General features: G+C 40.8%; 1 protein-coding gene across 4 annotated transcripts in view; it reads right to left on the bottom strand.

Moving 5' to 3' along the window:
* Nucleotides 1-2,046: 2,046 nt before the first annotated feature.
* Nucleotides 2,047-22,980, bottom strand: part of arhgap9 (Rho GTPase activating protein 9) — a 41,806-nt gene continuing 20,872 nt past the window's right edge. Inside the window, exons 5-21 of one of the 4 annotated variants that reach the window (XM_013275496.3) lie at nt 21,783-22,034; nt 19,935-20,024; nt 15,864-15,929; nt 13,835-13,981; nt 13,575-13,673; nt 12,885-12,946; nt 12,683-12,770; nt 11,858-11,953; nt 11,274-11,372; nt 10,457-10,562; nt 9,945-10,064; nt 9,389-9,487; nt 7,700-7,777; nt 7,343-7,396; nt 6,412-6,546; nt 5,012-5,117; nt 2,047-3,153 (exon numbers count right to left, since the gene is read on the bottom strand). In XM_013275496.3, the coding sequence (XP_013130950.1) occupies nt 2,967-3,153; nt 5,012-5,117; nt 6,412-6,546; nt 7,343-7,396; nt 7,700-7,777; nt 9,389-9,487; nt 9,945-10,064; nt 10,457-10,562; nt 11,274-11,372; nt 11,858-11,953; nt 12,683-12,770; nt 12,885-12,946; nt 13,575-13,673; nt 13,835-13,981; nt 15,864-15,929; nt 19,935-20,024; nt 21,783-22,034 (1,884 nt within the window). In that variant the 3' untranslated portion in view covers nt 2,047-2,966. The remainder of the gene's footprint in view (nt 3,154-5,011; nt 5,118-6,411; nt 6,547-7,342; nt 7,397-7,699; nt 7,778-9,388; nt 9,488-9,944; nt 10,065-10,456; nt 10,563-11,273; nt 11,373-11,857; nt 11,954-12,682; nt 12,771-12,884; nt 12,947-13,574; nt 13,674-13,834; nt 13,982-15,863; nt 15,930-19,934; nt 20,025-21,782; nt 22,035-22,980) is intronic. The other 3 variants (XM_003451858.5, XM_013275497.3, XM_019359356.2) reach the window with 3 other exon arrangements.

Raw genomic sequence — 22,980 nt, 5'->3', positions numbered from 1 at the left:
TTCCATCAACACTCAAGATCTCAAGACTGTTTTGTTACACTGGCTTTTTTGTGGCTCTCTATTTGCATGATGATTCATCAGAGGTGCCTGCTTTGCGCTTGTGAACCTGTGTGTGTGGCTGGGGCAAACAGAGGTTGAGCAGTTCTCCTGATATTTGATACACTAAGCTTTAGGTTAACGGTAGTTTGAGTAAACAGTCAGCTAACCGTAACAATAACGAACCCTGCCAAGTGACGTGGGTTAGATACTTTTGGGTGCCATGCATCAGCGGCCTTCAGTAAACTGTTGCACTGCAGCACTGGCTGGCCTTGCTCTTTGACTTAGAGCAAAGTTGATACAAATTTTTACATTATTGTTTTTAAGAGAGCTATAACACCTCGGTTATGCAGCATCACTTGCGGGAAGGCCCAGTCACGGGTAACAGGTTGTCAGATTGAGTGCTGAGCATTTTTAAGTTTCAATTCCCAGTAACAGCTGAGTGACACACCGAACAGAGCTACAGATGTATTCCACTGGTGGGTGGATCTAACAATAAGGTCAAGACATCTGTGTAAGCCATTATCTTCCTAAACTTGCATCTTTTCCTCCAACAGAAAGCTGAACCTAAAATTTACAAGAGTGCAAATGGGGCATGAGGATAAAACTGAAAGAAGAGAATTAAAACCTGAGCCTTAGCTCCACACTTCATTTCAGTCCATTTAGAAACACACTGATTGGTGGATTCAGAAGATTCCAGCTAATTCAGATGTTGATTGTGAAAATTAAATGATTTTTGATAATTGCCAGGATTAAAGAGAAGTACAAATAAAATCTAATTAATAAATGCCACACAGAATGTGTCAGCAAAAAAAAAAAAAAGTCAACTACAGATGCAAAAATCTCTTTTGGAGTTGTCGGTCCATGTGCGAAAAAATGCAGTTAAAAAATGCATTGGTAAACTAATTTCTCCACGAGCCTGCAGCACATCTGCTGTCTTGTCTGCATCCTGACACAAAAGCACAAGCTGTGTTTTGCTTTACTTTAAATATATATCATTCAATAAATAAGTCAAAGTCAAAGCAAGAACAAAGTTAAAGGATGATGTAATAGAGTCTGACTTTTGATGCCAACAAATTGCTGATTAGGAGGGAGTTCTGTTTGTTTCTGTCTCTGTCTGATTAGAGTTTTAGGGGCTGTTTAGCACCATCGCACCAAAGCGAAATAAAACACATCACAGAGCTTCGTCTTGGTCAGACGGCGCTTTAATGCCATCTGGTTTCTACCGACAGAAATTTCTCTTCAGTTTCAGGATTAGGAGGGAATTCACAAAACACACAGCGAGATATCTTTACGAAATATAGGCTGGATCACGTGCTTCCACGTGTTTACATTATCTCGGTGTCATAAATGGAAACATTCGGTATGATTTTGAAAGTTTGGATGAAGAAATAAAACAAAGAAATTAAAATAAACAAATGAAAAGCCAGCACTGCTGACTGATGGCCATACTGTAAATGTAAATGCAGTAAATGCACACAAGCCACATGCTTTGTCTACAGTGAAAAGTTGATCAAATTTAAGCAGCAAACTGGAAGCGCACCGTAGACTCCCCGATCAATCATCCGCACATAATCTTAGCCCCTCCCAATGTGCTCACATGACGTGAAATAATACAAACATAAAAATGAATAAATACATCCAATAAAACAGAGCAGAGCCCCCTCCACCACCACCACCAGCACCCCCCACAGCAGTGCCTCTTTTCTGCTCTTTTTTGTCTTTTGCCAAACCCACAGTCAATATAAAATTACCCAGGCCACAGAGTGAGCGAGTGAGAGGGTTTGGGGGGAAAATCCACATTTTTAAAACATATGCATTTCCAGTTCCTCTTTTGTTCTGTTATTAAAAGCAGCATTTGCACCAATCACAGGGGATGCCTCCGCCCGCCGAGTCTCCGAGGCCCGCATAGCTCCACACGCTTCTACTATCTCTCACGCGAACCCATCGCTCAAACAACAAACAACCTGACAGGACACATCCTGAGCAAATATCATAATGCGGCTCAAATCAGTTTGTTCACATATTTTTATTGCAGGAAGAGTAAACAGTCAGATCCAACACTCTTCATTTCAAAGCAAAAGTATCAGTTTGAATTTGGCTAATTGTAATATTTAGGTTGAACACTGTATGCAAAGTGCTACTAGATGAGAAAGACAGTATTTCACATATTTACAACAATATATTTAACTTAACATCAGGAATTTGCACTATTAAAAATAGAAGACAGATTCAAATTAGTAAAATAAGGGTTGCTCTGACACTACAAAGTACTATTTGGTAAAAAGGAACATTTTCTGCCTTGTTGGCACATTCATCCTGCCACTGAATTCATGCTTTTACTTTTGTTTCCTTCAAATAAACCCAGCAAAAATGGTGGAGATGTGGGCACCTGTGCACGTCTAGCCACGCTAGCGACGCAGGCAGGATCTGTCCATCCTTGTCTGAAGAGGTGCTGGTGCATGTGTTTTCACAGTGAGATGGTTTTGCTAAGTTTTGTTTCAGTGCTAGCTTAAGACACATTCCTCCTCCCAATCCTCGATTATTAGCGACTGAAACATGCTAGCAGGACAGGCTGGAGAAGATTTATCGCTTTTACGGCTTTTTATTTATCCGGATCAAGCCTGAAACATCAAGGAGAAGTGACAAGGAGGCGTCTGTTCCAGCAGTGAAGTTCACCGGGGCTGGGCTCCACATCTGCAGTCAAAGGCACAAGTACTGGAGCTAAAATTGGCTTGTTTTACTATTATTGTTTTAGCATGGCTTTATATGGAGGCCAGATGTCATGATTAGCAGCTTTCTGTCCTGGTTCTTTTTACCCCGTAATTATCTTTTGATGTGAAATCCATTTTACACCATATGAGTCAACAGGCAGGGAAGACAAATGCTCCAATACTTGTGCTTTTGTCTGATGTCAAGGAGCAAAAAGATCAAGAGGGGCCTCTCGTTCCGAAGATGTGGTCAAATTCAGTGAGGATGAGCTCCACTGCCTGATTTTGGTAAACCATGTTCACTGCCATGTTGCCGTTATCCCGCTCTGGGCGCATCAGCGTCGGCCCGAACACGATGCCGATGTTCTGGGTGGTCATTCTGTTCGTTTCAGAATGCTCCAACACTCTGCGGGAAACGAGAGAGTGGACAGCGCAGGTTAATAACTCCTTAAATATTCAATTTCGCCGAAAAAAGGATTTGGAATCGCTTCGGCTTCTGAATTTTTAGAGACACGTGCTCAGTGGTTCTAGGGATGTCATCCATTCCCACCACATTAGCTCAGACTGAAATATCCCAGCAACTAGTGGATGGACTTCACTGACTTTGGTGATCCCTGACATTTCCTTAAAGCCAGCATGAGGTTGACATTTGTGGTTTTGAGTGAAAGGTCTCAACCGCTGTTGGATGGAGTGGCACTGAAGTAGCTACACATGACACGGCTCAGGATGGGCATGAAAAATTTTGGCTGGAGTCATGATCAGTTTAAAGTTGAACTAATCATCAAGTGTTATCCTGCTAAATCCCTAAACTGAGAAAGTGGACGCGGCTATAGCAGCGTTAGCACTGCTCTTGTGCTCGTGTTGGCATACTCCCATTAGCATTTACTTTCACAGAGTTGCAAGCACGACTGCAGACTCGTGTCACATTAGAGAGCAAGCATAGAGACCACAACTAACCTTCCCCTAAAGGTTCATGTTTGTGGTCACGATGTGACATCTTTATAATTTTTACTTAACTCAGGAAGTCAGCTACAAGAATCGGCTTGTATATCCATCTGTCACATCTTGTTTTTGCATCTATTTTCACATACATGCATCTGGGTTTTATAACATAGATCTGTGCACAAAAGTGCTCTAAATCCGCTGCTTGCATCCACCTATGCTAGCGTATGTGTGTGTTACTGTGTGTATGTTACTGTGTGTGTGTGTGTGTGATTAGGGGGGGAACTAAGGAATGGTTAAAGCCACAGCATGAGGCATTCTTCTAAAAATGCCATTCCCACCAAGCCACAGAAGCAGCCAGCAATTGCTCAAAACTTCCACATTAAAAAGAGAGGAGGAAAAAAGGGAGAGAGGAGAGGGAAGAGGGAAAAAAAGAAGCGAGTGAGGAAGAGGGAGAAGAGAGAGAACGAGAGAGAGGTTCCAGTGGTGGCGGCGGTGGTGTTGGTATGCCTTCCAGCAGACGAACCACAAGGCTCCCATGGGACCTTCGAGGCAAGTAGGAGAGCGAGGGGGGGGGGGGGGGGGGAGCGAGCAGGAAGAGGGAGAACAAGGAGAAAGGGATCAAAAGAGGAGGACATAAGGAGGAAGAGGAAAGGGAGAGTGAAAAGAGAGGAAAGAGGGACAAAGAGGAAGTCAGGAAAGGTGGGTAGTGTGCCAGGAAAAGAGGAGGCGAGGGACCTGATTAAGGAGTGAGATAATAAATGAGAAACAGAGAAAGGAATGACAGCGGAGAGAAAATGAGAGAAAGACACAGAGTTGACAAATTCATGGGGCCCACCACACCCTGGCACAAATATCGTCCTCAGAACACGAACACTCACCCCTGGAGTGGAAGGAAAAACCATAGGCGGTAAAAAACACACATTTTATGTACTGTAAAAGGAACTGGCTCGCAGAACATTGTACACCATTCATCTTCCTCCAGCCTTTTCATCTTCACAGGGACCCAAAGTTAACAACAGTGTGATCCCGGTTCAGCGCTGGCATACTTTGAGAGCTGTGGCCAAAGAATCCCTGACAGACCAACGAGGGAAGTGCTCCCTCTTGTGGTCAGATTTTAAAAGAAAAGGAAGATATTTTCCTTTCCTACCAGGGCATCTGGTTCATTCATTTGTCCCTAAATGCCTCGAGGAAATACCCAACATTACGAACTCTACACCGTTAAGGGCACTGGAACCATTACAGACAATAAAAACAGGCACAGACTAAAAACAAAAATGAACACATCAGTAGAATAAACACTAGTCGTGGGTTATTCTCACCGTTTGAGGTGGCGGCACATGAACTGCAGCGTGTCGTGGTTTGGAGGAGGCATGTTGAGCACCAGACACTTCAAGCGATCGATTTTGTCCATATAGTCTGACATTTCTGCAACACAGAGCAAGATATGCATCAGATCAGGCCAAGTGTCATCATTCTATTTCATGCATTTTATTAGCATTTTCAGACACATCCCCCAACTGATATCATATTACGAGCATCCACTATCTAATCGGATACACTTTATCTGCAGATCAATCCATGTGCCCACAGTCTACAAAAAGTGTCCAATGCATCGATTAAAAAATGCATTTTGAAAACATTTTCATGATCTTTAATATGCTAATGTTCTACTAAGAAGAATTACTGTAAAATGCCAGATTGTCTGCCTGCCTGTCTTTAAGCATAAATAAAAGATAATGAGATAAAGTGCCATATCACGTAAGCGCAGGAAATCTGAACATAAGTAAAGGAAACGCAACTCTCACTGTCAGCAAATTCTCATAAAAAGATAACAAATAAAGTGAAACTACTAATAAGTGTTTGCTGGATTTGGTGCAAAAAACTATTTAAGAGTCATTCTGACACATCACTGGGCCTTTTTTAATTGAATATTTGTGGCTTTTTAAGATTCACATTTTACGGATGGGAAAAAAATTGAGTGCATGTGAAAGTAAGTTGTAAAATTGTTGATCGTTTTACGGCGTCTGTGACAAGATTCCAGCTCAACTCAAGCAGAGCTTCACAAAAATGCCTTTCATCACAGCTGTGTGAGAAAGTTTGAGGATGTCAAATGTAAAGATTTGTATATATTTATTTACACATATACACATATGTTTGTGTTTACGTAAATGCTGCATCAGTATAACGGTATAACATTTTCTAAACATGGAAAGGAAGTGGAGTGAAGTGTGAAAACAAAGTAAAAACGATTTAAGATTCTAACCAAGCCTACCCTGGTTTTGACTCAGTAAGACCACAGTCGTGTTGTGTGTATTCACAATACTACAACAGAGGAAAATAATATGTGAAATTAAAAAGTGGGCGTCCTGGTGGTCTAGATGTTTAAGAAGCTGACTGTGCAGCTGCATCGCCTGGAGCATTATTACCAAGTAAAAGGCACGAAATGACAAATATCTTCCTGAGCCTAAATATATCTCACCTCAAATATGAAGCAGATTAAAAATTGACTTCAAGCGCACGAGGCAAAAGGTTATGAGAATCTATTTGAACTGTTTTCAAGATGGGGGTGGGCGATTCATTTTCCCAACGGAAACTGGGACTGCGGTGGAGGGCAGTCCCAGTTTTCCGGTCGTGTGGGAAAATTAACTTCACACTCCTAATCTAGAATATTTATACAGATTACAAAATAAACAGTCCGGGGCTGAAACTGGTTACTCACTGACTGTCTCCACAATGTCGGTGAAGAAGCCGTACGGCACGAGGGGCTCGGGAAGCTCGCGAAAGAAGAGTTTCAAAGCTCCCGTGATGACATGTATGTCCTCCCACTCGCTCTCGTCCAAATTCAACTTCTCCTCTGAGACAGAGAGGGAGAGAGGAGAGGAGGAGGATGAGGAGAGATTCAGCCAGACCGGGTCAGGGGAAGTGAAGGAAAGGCGAGAGGGATACGACATACAGAGACAAAGAGTTTAAATTTAGAGTCACCATTGTCACAGGATTGGCTGACATAAGCAAAGTGTAAATTCACTTCAGCACTGAGGCGTAACATGAAGGCTTGTAGCTGCAGGAGGGAGATAGAGATGCTCTGTAAAAGTAACAAGCACAAACACACTGGCGCACAAGTACACATACACTTTAAAGGATAAAGCACACTTGTTTTTTAAACACAGGCCAGACTAATGCTTCTCATGTTGGATTATAAGAGGCACTGAAACGAATTTGAGGCTGATATTGATATCAAGCAGTCAACAAATCTCTATTTTCTTATGATGTGAAACATCAGAGATATTGCTGGGGGAGTAGAGCGCTTCACGAGCAGCTGATTCTCTGTTTCGTCCACTTGGTGGCAGCCACGGACTGTGTGAGAAGCTGCTGTACAACCTGCTGCACATTATTACATCAGAAAACTTGAAGCACAAAAGCCTAAGGGACACACATACATTAAGCAAATGGTAACACACACACGCACACAAAAAAGAGAAAAGTTTGCTGTCCGTCTGCGCGTCGGCTCGGCTCTGCGCTTCAGTCTGTGGGTGAGTATTTTTGGGAGGTTCTGACTGAGGTGTTCACATTATGCAACACATAATGCACAAAAACCAAGCAGGCTGAGTAAGATGTGAAAACGGCGGTTTGCCTTGTCTGCCCGAATCTACCTTGTACCAACTCCGCTGGGAACATGTAACGGCCATCGGTCGTCACCGCTCGCTCTGCAAAAACCAACAGTTACTCAGACAGCTTTCCCCCGTGTCTGTTCTCATAAGGATGTCGTGTACTGTGGGACAGTGACTGATTTCAAACATTATGTTACGCACTCTGAAACAAAACATCATGAGATAAATTTTGTCTTGATTTTAAGTGACTGAAACAGATCATTTCTGCAAAAAAGCAAAAAAAAAAAAAAGCAAAAAAACAGGCCAACTTTAATGCTCTCCTAAATTTCTTCACATTTCCCCCCCGTTATTACAGAACAGTTATCGTCTGTGGTTTCCCACCCTCCCCGGCATCCTTACCGTGGTTCACCAGAAAGCGCAGTTTCTGTATCACAGCCAGGTTTCCTGATACTCTGTAGATGCCGTCGGTCTCCAGACCTGCAACACACCAAACAAAGCAGGCTAGACAAGGGGATCTCCACCGCTGTCTTAGATAATCAAAGTCAAAATGAAAGTATCACATGACCATTTTTTTAAAGTTTCATGAGTGATAGAGATTGTGTCTTAGTTGTAAGCTGGTCTGAGCTGACTTCATTGTTTTGCTGTTCTTGGCAGCCAAATCTTCTGCAAATCAATAATTCAGTATGCAGAGGTTATGCAGTTTGTTATGTTGCATAAGTGGAGACGTAAGTAGAGCAGTTTTCAAAACCTTAAAAAAAGTCTGATCATGTGATCATGCAAAAGCATAATCATGGATTTGACCAGGCCTATGAATACATTTAAACTTCCTCTTCACGTGTCACACCATGCTGCTTGATGAAGCAGTTACAAAGGAGTACTAATGCTCTCAGTTTCAGCTTTCCTCACACTGCTTTCAGTATTAGAAGCTGTAAAACAAGCCCGACATTTTAATCTTTCTCACATATTGATTATAAGTATCCTGAGCTGACACTGGCATTGTTTTACAGAAAGAAAAATACTCAATCACATGAAATGGTTAACTGTAGTGTGACTTTTAAGTAAGGCACACCGCTTCACAGTCACTCACTAACACTTAATGTTTCACGTTGCTCGAACTAACTTCACTCAGTCACTTGAAATCTAAATCTGCAGCTGGTTACTGGCTAAAGCTGGCATGGTGAATGGGATACATTTCTAAGTTAGAAAAACATTTTTGTCCAACTTGTGTTATCCAGCAACTTATTTATTCAGATTAAACTATAATCTAAAACCACACATTGCTTTACAATCTGTTTTAAATATGAAGAATCAGTTAATTATGTAACCACTTAAAACAATCAGCAACAGGTTTCTACATTTTTAAGCCAAAAAGTACAAAAGTGCAACTGGTCCCAGCTTCTCAGATGTGAATAAATTGCTCATTATAATATCTTAGTCATCTCTGACATTCAAATGAATTCATTCGGGCTTTGAAAAGTTGGTAAGACAGAGAAAAACAAACATGAGAAAACTCACTGAGGTGGGTATTTTTCATCCTGTTTTAACTACCAGTATGGCAGCCTGTATACCAACACTTGGGAAAAGATCAAATGTTCTTAATTTCATTATTATATATGATATGTGCAGAAATTATCAGTAAAGTTTGGCTCACTTTGTCCTAAAGTTTGTTCCATACCCTTAAACATAGTTAAATGTCTTGATCTGAAAGTATTGCTCCCAAGACATCTTTATTTATTCATCACAAACTGGTTTTTAAAGCCCGAAAACACACATTTTCTCCTGTGTCTTAAATATTTATCACTGCATTGTTTCTTAACAGCCTCTAAACAACTCAATTTTCTCTCATTTAGACCTTTCTCAGGCTGCCAAGCTGTCAAGATCTCTTCTGTGAATCTGAACATTTTGTGTCTGCTTTCTGTCGGGCAATCAGTAACTTTGTGTTTGGTGAGTTCTGCCAAAGAACTGTGAGGACAGTGAGCTCAGAGTTGCTGTCAAACTGCGCTCAAAACAGGGCTGAGGGTGATTTCTCATGTGTTCACTTTGAGTTGGGAATCAAATTAGCAGGAGGTGTGTTTGCAGCGACTGTACCTCTCCTTTCCACAGCTTCAGTACAAAGTCTGACGAAGCGAGGGACGGTGCTTCTCTCCCTCTCACAGAGCATCTCCAGACTGCATCCAAACACCTGATCTGAGGGCCGATGACAGGTGGACACAAACATGCTTTTTATGTCTGTTTAGACGTGTTTCTCAGATGATTGCATGCACTTTTTTTTCCAAGCAAGACATGATGTAAGAGCTCCAAGTTAATTTACTGATAAGTTTTCTGTTCACTCTGGGAGAAAACCTTCATGTTTGACTCTGTTCCCACCAGAAAAGTTAACTTAGACTCGATGATGCAATGCAACTCATGCCCTGCGCTGTATACTTGTATACTATCGTTGGACTATAGATAAATGCTGAGACTTCCTGGCTGCCTATCTCTGATGGAATTCAGTTAAAAGGCAACAGTTTCTGCTGTAAGAGCACAGTCTTGTAATATTCATAACTAAGCCAAAGAGAACATGTACTTTGTGATTCACCCTGTATACTGCTGAATAAAGGATACTTGCATTTAAATGGTCTGCGACTTCAAAAAGAAATCTCACCTTTAATGAGCCCTTTCTCCTGCAGGGCCTGTAGAGGAGGTCTCTTTAGGATCAGCTTCTTCAGCCGCGTCTTCACTCTTTTCCTCTCTGTGTTTTCCAAGTTGGACGTCGAGCGAGGGACTGCAGAAGGAGGGAAGCGGGAGGAGGAGGAAGGGAAAGAGAAGGAAGACGAGGAGGTCAGTGTGGGGCATTCGGCTGTGGGGCAGGAAAGCAGATGAGAGGGGATGGTGGTGAGAATGAAAAGCGGGAGGGCGGGCCGACGGCGGAGGTGGGAGAGGACGGACGAGGGGATTATCTGCCAGGGAGGATGGGTGAAAATGTAAGTGGGCTGGATAGAGGAGAGGATGGAAGACAGGATGGAGGGATGCAAGAAGCCTGTGTGGAAGTTTAGAAAGAACAGTGATGATGATGATGGAGATAGAGGCTGTGATTAAAGTGGAGTGGGGGGCAGGGAGGGCTTTTAGATGGTGGCATCAGGGAAAGAAGCTTGGCATCAGGTGAGAATGGCTTACGAGACGGTCGCCTGTCGTCTTCGTCACCGCTTTGGTCCAGCATCTCCACGCTGCCCGCCCTCCTCAGAGAGTACAGAAGGACATTGTCTAACGGATTTTCACGGTCCTGAAAGGCAGCCAGAAGGAGCAGTGCGTTAATGACATTATACAGATGCACATAGGTGTATTAGCCCACTTAAGTAGGTTTTAGAAAGTCCACAGCGAAATATTTACGCACCGACAAAAATAGAACAGATGATTTTACTAAACGCAAGATGGAAATTCAGTCATCGTTCAAAGGAAACAACTATGTTAGCACACATGAATCATTTAAAAAAAAAAAAGATTTTGCAGAACTTCCCGCAGTAAAGCTTTTCTACAAGACAAAGAGTATTTTTAAGTGCTTTACGTAAGTCATAAAAGACCAACATTTAGAAATGGAACATAAGTATTTAACCTCTTCAGACATGACTTCTTTTTTGGGATACATTTTCAGTTTCTCCTATTTAAAAGTTTAAAATCTAACCATCATCTTTGAACAACAGGGTTTTTTTTCTTTAAAAACCTTGATATCCTCATATGGGGACAGAGGGTTTATTAAACAGCATAACACAAAAAAGACACCATTGTTTAAAAAAGTAAAAAACACAGGAGGTTCTTTAAAACCTTTTATAGAGTTTTAAAGGTAAAATGTTCCAAATGTATGAGCAAAGTGAGGGATAGCCTGCATATTGTAGCTAAAGGCAAACGACAGACATACTGACAGTAATATTTAAACCCACAGGGTTGTATTGTCCAGCTGTGTGTGTCTGTGAGAGAGTGAGTGTGTGTTTCTCACCAGCCTGTCGATGACATTCTGGATGGTGCTGTACCACTCTCTGATCAGCGAGTCCGTCTCTGACTGCAGAAGAAACTCGTTGCCTGTCACAGTCCTCAACTAACAAAACAAAACAAAATAAAACATTTGACCCATGTTAACTCCAGACGCACTGTCCCACTCTCCACTGGCTTCCCCACCCATCTGTGTGAATCCACTTTAACAAAAGTTGTCGTGTAAGTTAATTATTTGGACGTATTGTAGTAGCTTGACCGTAATGTTATAATTAGCTCATCAGTTTATCAGATTTCTCTTTAAAAATATTTTTACTGCTTCCTCTTCGTCAGAATGGGTCACCGAGCTGGCGAAAGAAAGCTTCCCATTCTCGCTTCCCTCACTGCTGACAGAATAGCCCCAGTGTATATTCCCAGTGTATCAGCACAAAGGAACATTTTGCTAAGGAAACCGACGTGCTTCGTTTCCAGGATCACGGAAAAAAAAAAATTCTTGAGAAAGATTTTAAGAGGATGAAACCACAGGTCTGTCAAAGTTTCTTGTTGGTTTTGCAATCTTTACTTCACTTTTTGGGGGTTTTTGTTTCTTACCTTGAAGACGTTCTTCTTGCTGGACAGCTCGTTGGCCCAGTGCAGTTTTGCTCCTCTTAAATCCACACTGCTCTCAGGACGACTGTTTCCCGGTTTCTGCGTATAAGAAACACATTTTTCGTTTACTCTCACGACTCAGTTGCCTGAATTGACCACTTCTTGTTTTTAAAAATTTGATTTTGTTGTGCAGCCTTTATCGCCCTACTTTGTCACATTCTGACCGAGCTTCACATATAACACCTGTAACTGCTCTGCATGACCTCTTTAACTTTAACAGCATAGTGAACAAAAATATTAAAAACTGCTCTTTAACACAGGAGGCTACAACTACAAATAACCGTTAGAAAGACTTTAAAAAGAGCAGGCTTTTACAAGAATGGGATGAATATAAGAAAAACCAAAACATAATGGCAACTGTGGAGGCTTAAAAATCCTGCCATCTAAAGAAAACTGAAAAAATTATTCATAAGTGTTGGATAAGTGGGAAAAATCAATAGTAGGAGTGCTCCTGGTGTTCCCTAAACCACCGATGCTTGTAGAAAGGAATAATGGTAAAAAGAACGAATGAATCACCAAACCATGCCATGAACAAATCCACATCCAGGCACTCAGGCCAGGTTTAGACAAGCAATAAAAGGCCTTCTTTTTGGTGGGCTAGGGACATAAAAAATACACCAAAGCACCAAAAAATTTGGCCTCTGTAATATCTTCTTCATCTAGTTATACAAGCTTTTTAACTCGCAGGAATGCAGCATATGCGTTCTTTTGAAACAATAGTATTAATTTTCTAAAATCCTTAATTACAGAGTCTGTCTGTGCTCTTACCCAACTAGAAGGTGTCTGTGATTTGGGGTCCTTGAAGAAAACCAAACTGTTCCCCACTAACACCACCCAGGAAGGGCTCCAATTTTTCCTGCAACCCAACAAGAATGCATGTACTCATAAGCTGGGATTCACTTAGCGAAATCATACTTGCTGAATTAATCAAAAAAATTTCTTTTTTCATCTTCTCTAAGAGCCGCCTCACCTCAGTTTTCGGCCACCTTCTGCAATTTTTGTCTTGTTCAGCAGGCCTGCTTTCTCCAGCTCCTAGCAACACATTAAAAGGGTTTAAAAGCACATTAACATCTGCAGTATTCAGTGATATTTACAGTCTCACGTTGGCAGCATTGCTCGGAAATAGGAGGAGTCGAGTAAATAAAAAAAGAGCATATAAGAAGTGTGTGAGGGCAAGTTGAATTTTAACATTATAGCACCACAGCAGGATTTTCCTCTGTGTAATATTACAGCATCCTTTGCAAACGCATTAAACTTGGCTGTTGCATCATTCAAGAAATAGGAGGAGGGGAAATGCTTTAAAATCTCCCACTGCGGTATGGCCCCGTTTAAGGTAAAAGAACAAATTTACTGGTATTGATGAACTTACAGCTCATAAGTGTTGAATATGGTATGCGAAAAAAAGCAGTGATGACCTACAAACCTAAACTTCTTCTGCAAATGAACTGTGGTAGAAAAAAATAATAATACTCGAAAATTTGAACTGCTCTGTTTTATCAGAAAAATGTTAGTAAACCGCAAAACACCTGCAAATAAGGGCACATTCACCCTGAGAAGCAACTAGTAGCACGTTCTCCAAGTCCTTTAAAAAAATATAAATATATGTATTTGGAAATATGGTTTCACTTCAGCTTGAAATTAAAGGGTGGAGTTTTCTCACTGGTGTGCAGCCATCACTGTCCGGCGAGCTCGCAGGAGACGGAGGCTCCACAACGATGTTGGTCACATTGCAGGAGTAATCTCTGCACTGCTGGACCAGCTGAAAAACAGGAAGCAGTGGTCATCTGCTCAGCTGTCCGTTTGTGTATGTGCACATGTTTTGTGCGATAACTATTTGTTGACGGGTATCTCCGTTTCCTCTTTCTCTCTGTCAAAACACTTTATGAGCTTGTGTGGAGCGTGTGCTCGGGAGGCGAATACCTTGCCGTTGTCAGGCAGGATCATGGACTGGGAGTGGTTGAGTTGCTGCTTGACATCATGCTGGGGTGCAGAATCATGGCACTGGGTACGGGTGTCACTAAATGCCATCGTGCTCAGGGTGTCAGAGGAGGCGGCACGCTGCATGCTCTTCAAGGTCAAATGTTCAGGAGAGTTGTGAAAGGGTGGACCATACAACCAAAGGAAAGAGCAATTTGCTGAGCTATTATTTTATTTTTTTCACATCTGTAAATGGTGTGTTTAAAGCCTCTGAGCTGATATACTTGCTTAGTTATGAATAACTGAATGTGCAACCACAGTACAATAGTACAAAGGCCATAAAGGGCTTTTCAATGGTCAACTATGACTCTTTATTAATGCTTAGTAGTTTAAATAAAACAGAAAAACATCAGCCACAAGCAGTCAGCCCGCCTCATCACACTTCTGATTTTTACATTTCATAGGTGCTATGATAAAAATATCTCTTTACTGGGTCTTCACCTTTAAAGGTCAACCATACAGACACTGAAAGTAGTCGTTCAAGTAAATTCTTGTAGTTTTGCTGCAGAGGACTTTTATTTGAAGCACAGTGAAGAACAGACAGAAAAGCGGTGAGAGAAATAAAGAGTTTGGAAAGACACGCAGCAACAGGTGTCAGGTTAGAGTCACACCCTGGCCGCTGCATTTAACCCATTCAACCTGTGAGCTGAGCCGGCACACACAGTGGCCTTGTTGACAAATATATTTTGTCAAGATAGCAATTCTGATCTTTTCTGTGACAGACATGCAGAAAAGTCCATAAAATATCTAAAATAGATACTTTATTGCTATCATTTGTCCATTTGCATATCCTTCACCTCACTCTGCAGCAGCAAATTACACGGCTGTATCTCTGCATCAGCTCTCTAACAGGTTTAGCCATTGACTCTCAGTTCTCTCTGTTGTGTCAGGTTGAGGTCAGAATTAAGTTGTATATAGTTTAATCAACTGAGGAAGAACAACGTAGCAGCAGTTCTATTTGCACAACAGTGTCACATACACATTTCCATATTTACACAGCACTCCAACACAATGAGCATCCACACTGAACTTTTTACACAGATGGGGACAAACGAGTTTGCCAGAGACACAACGAGGCACAATGCGTGCCTCTGTACTTAACAGACAAACTGCTGAGGCTTATAATCACTTGTGTGTACAAACACAACGGATGCACAAATTCACACTACTTCAACTTTTCATGCAGCAAAAGCCACAATTGAGTTTACTTCCTAATCCATGTAACCTAGTTCCAACAATCAGACTAAATATCCTTCCTAATGTTTGCCATCTCCTCATGTGGAGGATTAGCACTAAGAGCCAAATCTGCTCCTTTGCTGAGAGTAGGCCTTTAAAAGGGCTTTAAACCAAGTGCACCCACACCCCACTGTGATGCAACATGTTGCAGTAAGACCTGCTTGGGTAACAGCTTTTCTTTTTACACCATGAATTGCTATTTCGCCACCTTAATATGCATAAATGCTGATCTCTGAGAATCTAAAGAGCATAGCTGGCAATAACTTTAATATATTCTACAGTAATACAGCTCAGATGCACTTTTTGCAAATCTAATGACTTGAGTTCATTGATTTTCATGAGGAAAACACCCTCCACCAAAAGCCCTTAAAGCGCTGACAAAATGCTCAGGAATATGTTAACAGTCGGGCCTGCAAAGGAAAAGTACAAGGCAAGGAAGGGCTGTCATCTAAAGGTTTGTTCTAAAGACGAGGAGTCAGGCCAAGCAGATGCTGTATGCACGCATACCATGAAGCAGGATTTTATCTCACAAAGTGACAAAGTCGAGATGGGAGACAAAGTCACCAAAAGTTCTATGATGTCCCATTTTGTTAACCAAATGCATCCTGTTGTGCAGGGAGAGTATGTAAAGCAAGTAAAGGGCGCTTTAGTCTTTGACTTGTTTTATAAGGTGAAAGTCAAGGTGAAATGCATTAGATACCCTCTGGCGAGTGCAGCAGGTAGAGAGGAGTTTTACCTTTTTCATCTGCCAGCCATTGTCAGGATTCCTCTGGTGGCTCCCAAAGAGGAAATCAGGTGACAGCTAACGAGAAACACAAGGAGAGAAAGGAGCGAGATAGAGGGAGGCAAGAACACAAAGGCGGATTATTATAGTTACTATATGTATACATATATATTTAATTTCAAATAAAATAACAACCCATTTTATTTTCTGCAGAGAATGATCAAATTGAGAATTAATAACAAAAATGTAAAAACTGAGAAAACTGTACTTGTCACTACTGAAGAGAAGCAACCGGCAGTTTGGGCAAATATCACACCCATGTTAAAAAACAGGATGCCGATACGATCGTTCAGTTTAATGTACAAATGAACCCAGGGCAACACTCATCTAACCACACTCAAACTATTTTCCCTGCCCTGCTCACATCCTGCCAGATAAAACACATAAATGCTTTTTTACTATCGCAGCTCAGACGTATTTACAGGTACACAAACACACGTGTCCCTGTTCATTTCACGTTAATAAGAGGCAGCTATTACTCAGTAAGAGTTACACGTTAATCGTGTAGCACTCGTTTGACTCAGACACGTAGGCTCCTAGATACTGAACGGGGTTCACACCGATCCACAAAAACACAGTCAAATCAGCTTTTTGTGAGTATAACAAAATCAGAAACATCACCTCTCATTAGGATAATATGAGTAAGTGATATCACCGCAATCGACAATTGGGTAACTTCACATGAGCTGCCAAAGCTCCAACGGTAGAATGTAGAACATACAGAAAAGTAAAGTTAACTCACAGCATAGGTGCTCATTCTGACTGGATGACTGTATCCAGCTGTACCGTCCGGGTCAGCTCGTGTTTCTGTGTCTTATCTGTCGAGTTAAAGCTCTCAGCGTTCTGTCATTTCATACCATGACGCTCTTTCGCCTGAGTGCAAAAATGTGAAAACCATTCATCTGTCCCTTGTGTCTCAGCTCATGACTACTTCCCCATTCTAGAGGGAAGCTAGCTTTATCAGGCGATACAGCCAGCCCCGTTTATAACAGCTCAGGCAGGAAGGTGTGTTCTCAGCTCAATATTCATACCAGGACTTTGCTAACTTTGACACAATTACAGCTGCCCAACAGTTTTTGTTTGCAAGATCACAGTGTGGCTTTTTCAGCAAGAAGCAAAAACCATGTGTAACAACTCTCCATTATGTTTGAAACAGTACAAAGAGTAAAAAAGTTCACAGTTCTGTAGTTTCTTGTTAGTTCTGCATATTTGGACTTATAGCATTATAGTATGAGTCTGCCAGTAGTTTAAACATTTTACAAAGTAATAAGTAATACTGAAGAAATTAAAAACAGAAAGTGGAACTGTTGTAAGTCTGATCTTAGTATATTTATTCCCACAATAACCAAATAAACTGCCTGCCATGATAACCCAACTGATACGTGATGTGCCTCAATCCAAACAGACACAGGTGTGAAACCACATGTTAAGGTTATGTTGAAAGTAACGAACAAGCAAACACTGAAGTCAAAGCATGCAGCACTATAATTACAAAAAACAGACATCTGCAACATGACAGATAGTGCTGTTGAGGGCATGTTTGAGGTCTGCCTTCTGGAAACTTTGGTAACTGCTAGTTTTTATCAATAGTAATTCATCATATTTCATAAAATGCAACCTGCAAAGACACAGCAAAAGAGTGTATCTGCAAAATTAAACAGTGAAACGACCTTCATCACCCTGAAACATCACCCTGGAATTTTCAAAATCCCAGGGTGATGTCATCAAATGAAGTGTTTCATCTGACTCAGAGAATTCACATGAAACAACGCAGAAGCAAATCCCTACAAGCAATTATCTTAATCATTTACAGATTTTTGTCAAGGTAGTTAGAAAGTACTAGGGAAAAAAAGGAAAAATACGGCGAATCCTTCTGTCTTTAACAGATGAGCTGTGTTAAAAAGGCTTTTAAAAATTAAAAGACTAGACTTTTAGAATTATCTGGGCCAACAAATAATATGGGCCACTTGGGTTTTAACACCTGGGGCATAAACCTGTGCGGCATGCAGTATGCATTGACACATGTCACGGGTTCAAGTTCCTGTTGGGTTGTATATGTACCCCAGAATAAAAAGTGACATATATAGGTCAACAGAATGCGTCTGAAACCGACTTGATGGGGGGGAATCACTGCTTTGATCATGTGGGTATTTTTTGATGAGCAACATTAAATTTGAAACACTGACGCAACACTGAGGCAAAGCAACCTTTAGATGCAAAATGCTTATCTCTAATAAACTGCATCAGGCTGCTTGCATTGCTTCACCACGTAGATGTCGTCACTGATCCAGGGAACATGTCAGTTTCAGTCACTGACATCTGTTGCCTAAACCGAAAAAAAACCTTGTTGTAGACAACAAATTTACTTCCTCATTTGAACACTATAAATCCTCCTTGTGTGTACAATGAAGATGAAATGAATGATGCGCTGAAAGTTTTTACTGTGATGGCATCTGTGAGTTGAGGAGGTGGTTTAAGGCAGATGGTAAGTTTCACTGAGTGGTTTAAATTTAGTCCTGTTTTGTAATGTTTTGGGTTGAAAACGCTTTTCTGTCTGTCTCCATGCGGCCCTAATAGCGTGTGCTCACCTGCGCCACATCAAGAGGCGTTACCTTGTTATTGCCTTCAGGGATGAGCCCAATGAAACACATCATTTGAGAGAAAGTGTAAAATGTATTTACATTTAAATACAATTTACATTTGCTTACATTTAAAATGTAGTAAATAGTTAGACAGCTAGCTAGATAGACAGACAGATTTGGTCAGTAACAATGAAACAACAAGAAAGATATAATCTCCTTTTTAATATGGCTGCATGTCTGTCTGCTTTAATCTGGAGCACGATGCTGAGCTAGTTTCTGTGTGGGTGCATTCTGGTTGACATATAATATGTCCATGTGAGAGAGGTGAGAGGGGTGTGTATGATATACAATCCACGTTCTCTGTGATTCTGCTTTTAAAAAACTAAGATTAAAAAAATAATAATATTTAAATAGAAATTGAAATAATATTTAAATTTGGCTGACTGTCCCTGGATAGATGTCTCACTGTGCACCTCACCTTCCAGCTCTCCCTCTATTTTTGGATTTCTTCCTGGAAGTCATTTGTTCATTTGCGATGCTCAGTGGATCACGTCCACAGTATTAAAACAGCAAAGCTTTAAGTTGGATTTCCTTTTTGAAGTTTGAGACCCACTATCTGGTCAGTAGGGCAGACCGTGTTTCCATCCATTTTCATCCACTCAAACAATTCAGATTTGCAGGGTGGCTGGAGCCTGTCCCTGCCGACACAGGCCGAGAGGCAGGCTACATGCTGGACAGGCCGCTGGTCGACTGCACCTAGACACATGCATGTTTAAATAAGGGCATGCAAATTCCAAAGTTGAGGTCCATGGTCAAATCCAAAATGTACATGTGCAACTGATGAGAAATTGACTTCCAGGAAGCTTTCTAAAAATAGCAGGAGCCGAGCAGCCGGGAACAGGCCAGAGATGTGAAAAACATGAAGGCAAAATTGGCTTAAATCAACCACTTCTGCTACAGCAGCAGAAGACCATAACAGGCTGTACTCCTGCTAAAACTGAGTTTGTGTAAACTCAACAATTTACATGAGCTCACCAAATCTGGACAGCAGAGGATTGGAAAAAATTGCCTGGTGTGATGAGTCTTAATTTCTGTTGTGATATTCAGACAGTAAGGTCAGAATATAGTATAAATATCAGCAGTGACTCATCCAGCCATGGATCAATGATTCAGACTGGTGTCGGTGGTGGTGTAACGGGGTGGGGAATATTTTCCTAGCACACCTTTAACCCTGAGGTACCAACTGAGCACCGTTTATTGTTGTTGACCACGTCCAATGGTTTATTTATTTTCTTCATTTCTCACCATCTCAACTCACAAACCTACTCTAGGATTACAAGCATCAAAGTTGTGTCCACTATAAATTAAGCTAATAGTTTTTAAATGAAATGGCTTCAATATACTTGGATGTTACGCCTCCTCAGAAGGACAGTATACTTACCCTGTGCGTTGTTCCATTTCCTGCTGCAGTAAGCGATAGTGACAGATGGCTGGTGTCCCTGGGTAACGTCTGAGGTTGTCCTGGACCGGCCTACCAAAGGGACAAAAAAGTATATTATATGAAAGAGGAAGGGTCTTACTTACACTACCTATTATGAATATTAGAAGATTGCCCTCCAGTGTTATTGTAACTACCCATTCACAGTTTTGAATAATGATAATAAAATGTAATAAAGTTGGGACCTTTTGTCAGACTGCTCTCTACTCCAAGTAGCAAATGGTATTTTCTATTTTTTATTTATTTATTTATCTTTTGCTATATTTTGAAAAATAAACTTGCTTAATGAGGATAAGATTTCACAACTGAAACTATTCTGACATAGAAATAATATAAAAATTAAATTGACAGCAAGTGCTGTTTTATGCAAAGTTAAATGCTTGACTGGTTAAAGGGAAACAACAAAGGACATTTCCAGGAAATAGTCAGGCCAATAAACAGCTCAGCAAATAATCCTCATGAACATTCTTTCTAATTTATTGCACAAAGTAAACAAAAATTTGTGTGGACTTTGTTACATTTAGACAGAGTCAGGTTCACAGTGTCATTTGGTTTCTTCTTGTTTTCTCGTGTACATTATGCCAAGCTAACCAGTTAGTCGCTGCAGCTTAATATTAATTGTGCAATTCCTCATTTCACTTTCAGAAAAAACTGTGGAGTTCTGAAAAGTGTCTCTGGTACAGTTTCAGTATGAAACACGTGTTTACCTGTGGGGACTCTGCATGTACTAAACAGTTTTTCACTTATAGTATTTCAACAAGAAGAGACAAGTAAACATAACTGTAAGCAAAACTTTCTGCAGAGCTTGTCGTGTTGAAGTTAAAGAAGTTAAAGACAGAGTTCAACAGCACAAAGCCAGATGCTTATTTGGTTGATTAAAGTCCAAAAACTAAAATCTGAAACAGAGGCAAGAAGACCCCAAAATGCAAAGTTACAAAATCACGGTAATTCAGGAATCCGAGAATTAACGAGGAGAAGCAAAAGAAACAGTAGAGTCTAATCGAGGATAATGAGACGGGAAGTAAAACGAAAAGCAAATCACAAGAGATGAGTTGTGCTTTCCAAGAGGTAAGTTTTATTTTGGTGACATATACTCCTGAAATAAAACAGGAAGTAGCTGAACACTTAGTTGAGACACTAAGGGCTTTGGACTGTATACACACGTAACGTGCGTAACATAAATGAATGTAGATGAGTGATGTGTTACCAGCAGGGAAACAACCAACGTGGTGGGCATGCTGGGGCCATGCCACAGGGAAACACTAGCAAACAATCGATGAAACTCACAGAAGATACTAAGCAAGAAAATCAAATGTAACAATAAACCTATGAACCACACAAAAATGTAAAATTATAATTAAAAAAAAAGAAACAAAAAACCCTCAAAATACCCTGGACCATACCACTGCATGTGTACAGGGAAAAGAAATTCTGCAAAGTTTTTGGATCACAAGAAAACACCAGATAATTTAAGTTCAATGTGACCCTTTGCCAATGTGAGAACATGCATAGTATCTATCACTAGTAAAAAGAAAAAATGACAACCAAGCTTTTTTATTAATGAAAAGGTCCCCTTTAGTGCTGATGCAGTCAAACCATTTGAGCATATAAATGAGCATTCTCTTTCATTTGTACACCCTGACCCTCTTCTGTGGTCTCTCTTATGAGAAGACACTTTCATTAAACTCTGGAAACTGTTACACAATAAAGCAAGTGACAAAAAAGGAAAAACTTGGATTAAGGGAGGAAGAGTGAACACTGAAGGATTTCCTGTTGAGATGGATATTTTACCTGGTTGGTAAATTGACCACGGGCCCGGCGAGGAGGTTTCCAGGACCTTTCTTTGGTAATGCTGTTGACATAGTACCATCTGCCTGTGGTTGCGTCAGAGTACTGCTCCCATAGGCCCAAGATCTGAAGAGGCTGCTCACCTGGAGCGGGGCTAGGTGGCTCTGGCTGTGACTGACGCTTCTCTGTCTGCTTTTCAGTATAAAGTGGAGAGTCCTGCCAGGACAGCTGGGAGAGATAAGACTCTGTTGGAACCTTTTACGCATAAATAATAACAAGGGAAAGGAGGAAAAATAAGAGGGAAGGAAGTAGAGAAAGAGAGCCAAAGTCAAAAGTGTATAAGAAGGAAAAATGTGAGATTTAAATGTAAAAGTTACTCAGAAAGGGGTAAATATTGCATTTTGAAGGAACTTGAGGAACTCTGCCTCAGACCAAAACACACTGTGTACAGGAGTTGAGTTTTCTGGCAGGATGATCATATCGCACAGGATGCTTTATGTAAGACAGAAACTGCCAAAATCTGCTAATGAATTTAAAGATTAATATGCAAAATTTTAAAATGCAAATGAATAAAAGCACGAGTTAAATAAATTAATCAAATGGAAAATAAAATGGAAGAAAAAATACATGTGTGTAAATGGACAAATTCCTATGCAGCACTTTTCTACTCTGAGCACTCAAAGTACGTTATACAACTTGCCTCAATCACCCATTCATACAAGCACTGTTTAGTCTTTACCATCTAACATTCATTTATTTCTGTCACAGATTTGCTCTTCCATACAGTCATAGTAAAATGGTAAATTCTCAGGTTTTACATATCAGGAGAAAAAAACTTCTAAAGTTTTCTAAATACAACTTCAGATGTACTACAAAACCTGACATATTAGAGTGGGATTATTTTTTTAACAAAAGCTAAGCTAAAATGCAGAAGTAGTGTGCACACCCTTCCCGTTTTCATAGGAATTAAGAGGATAAGTTGCAGATAGGACACGGCCAGTCAGTGCGCCCCAGGGCAGATGTGGCTACAATGTAGCTTGCCATCACCAGTGTGTGAATGTGTGTGTGAATGGGTGAATGACTGAATGTAGTGTAAAGCGCTTTGGGGTCCTTAGGGACTAAGTAAAGTGCTATACAAATACAGGCCATTTACCAGTTGCTAATCAAACACACTTGATTAAGTGGTCATCAGCAAGAAGGT

The sequence above is a fragment of the Oreochromis niloticus genome, linkage group LG5 (assembly GCF_001858045.2).
Source record: "Oreochromis niloticus isolate F11D_XX linkage group LG5, O_niloticus_UMD_NMBU, whole genome shotgun sequence".
Lineage (NCBI taxonomy): Eukaryota > Metazoa > Chordata > Actinopteri > Cichliformes > Cichlidae > Oreochromis > Oreochromis niloticus.
The sequence above is the reverse complement of the archived record's forward strand: the minus strand, read 5'-3'. Positions and strand labels throughout refer to the sequence as shown.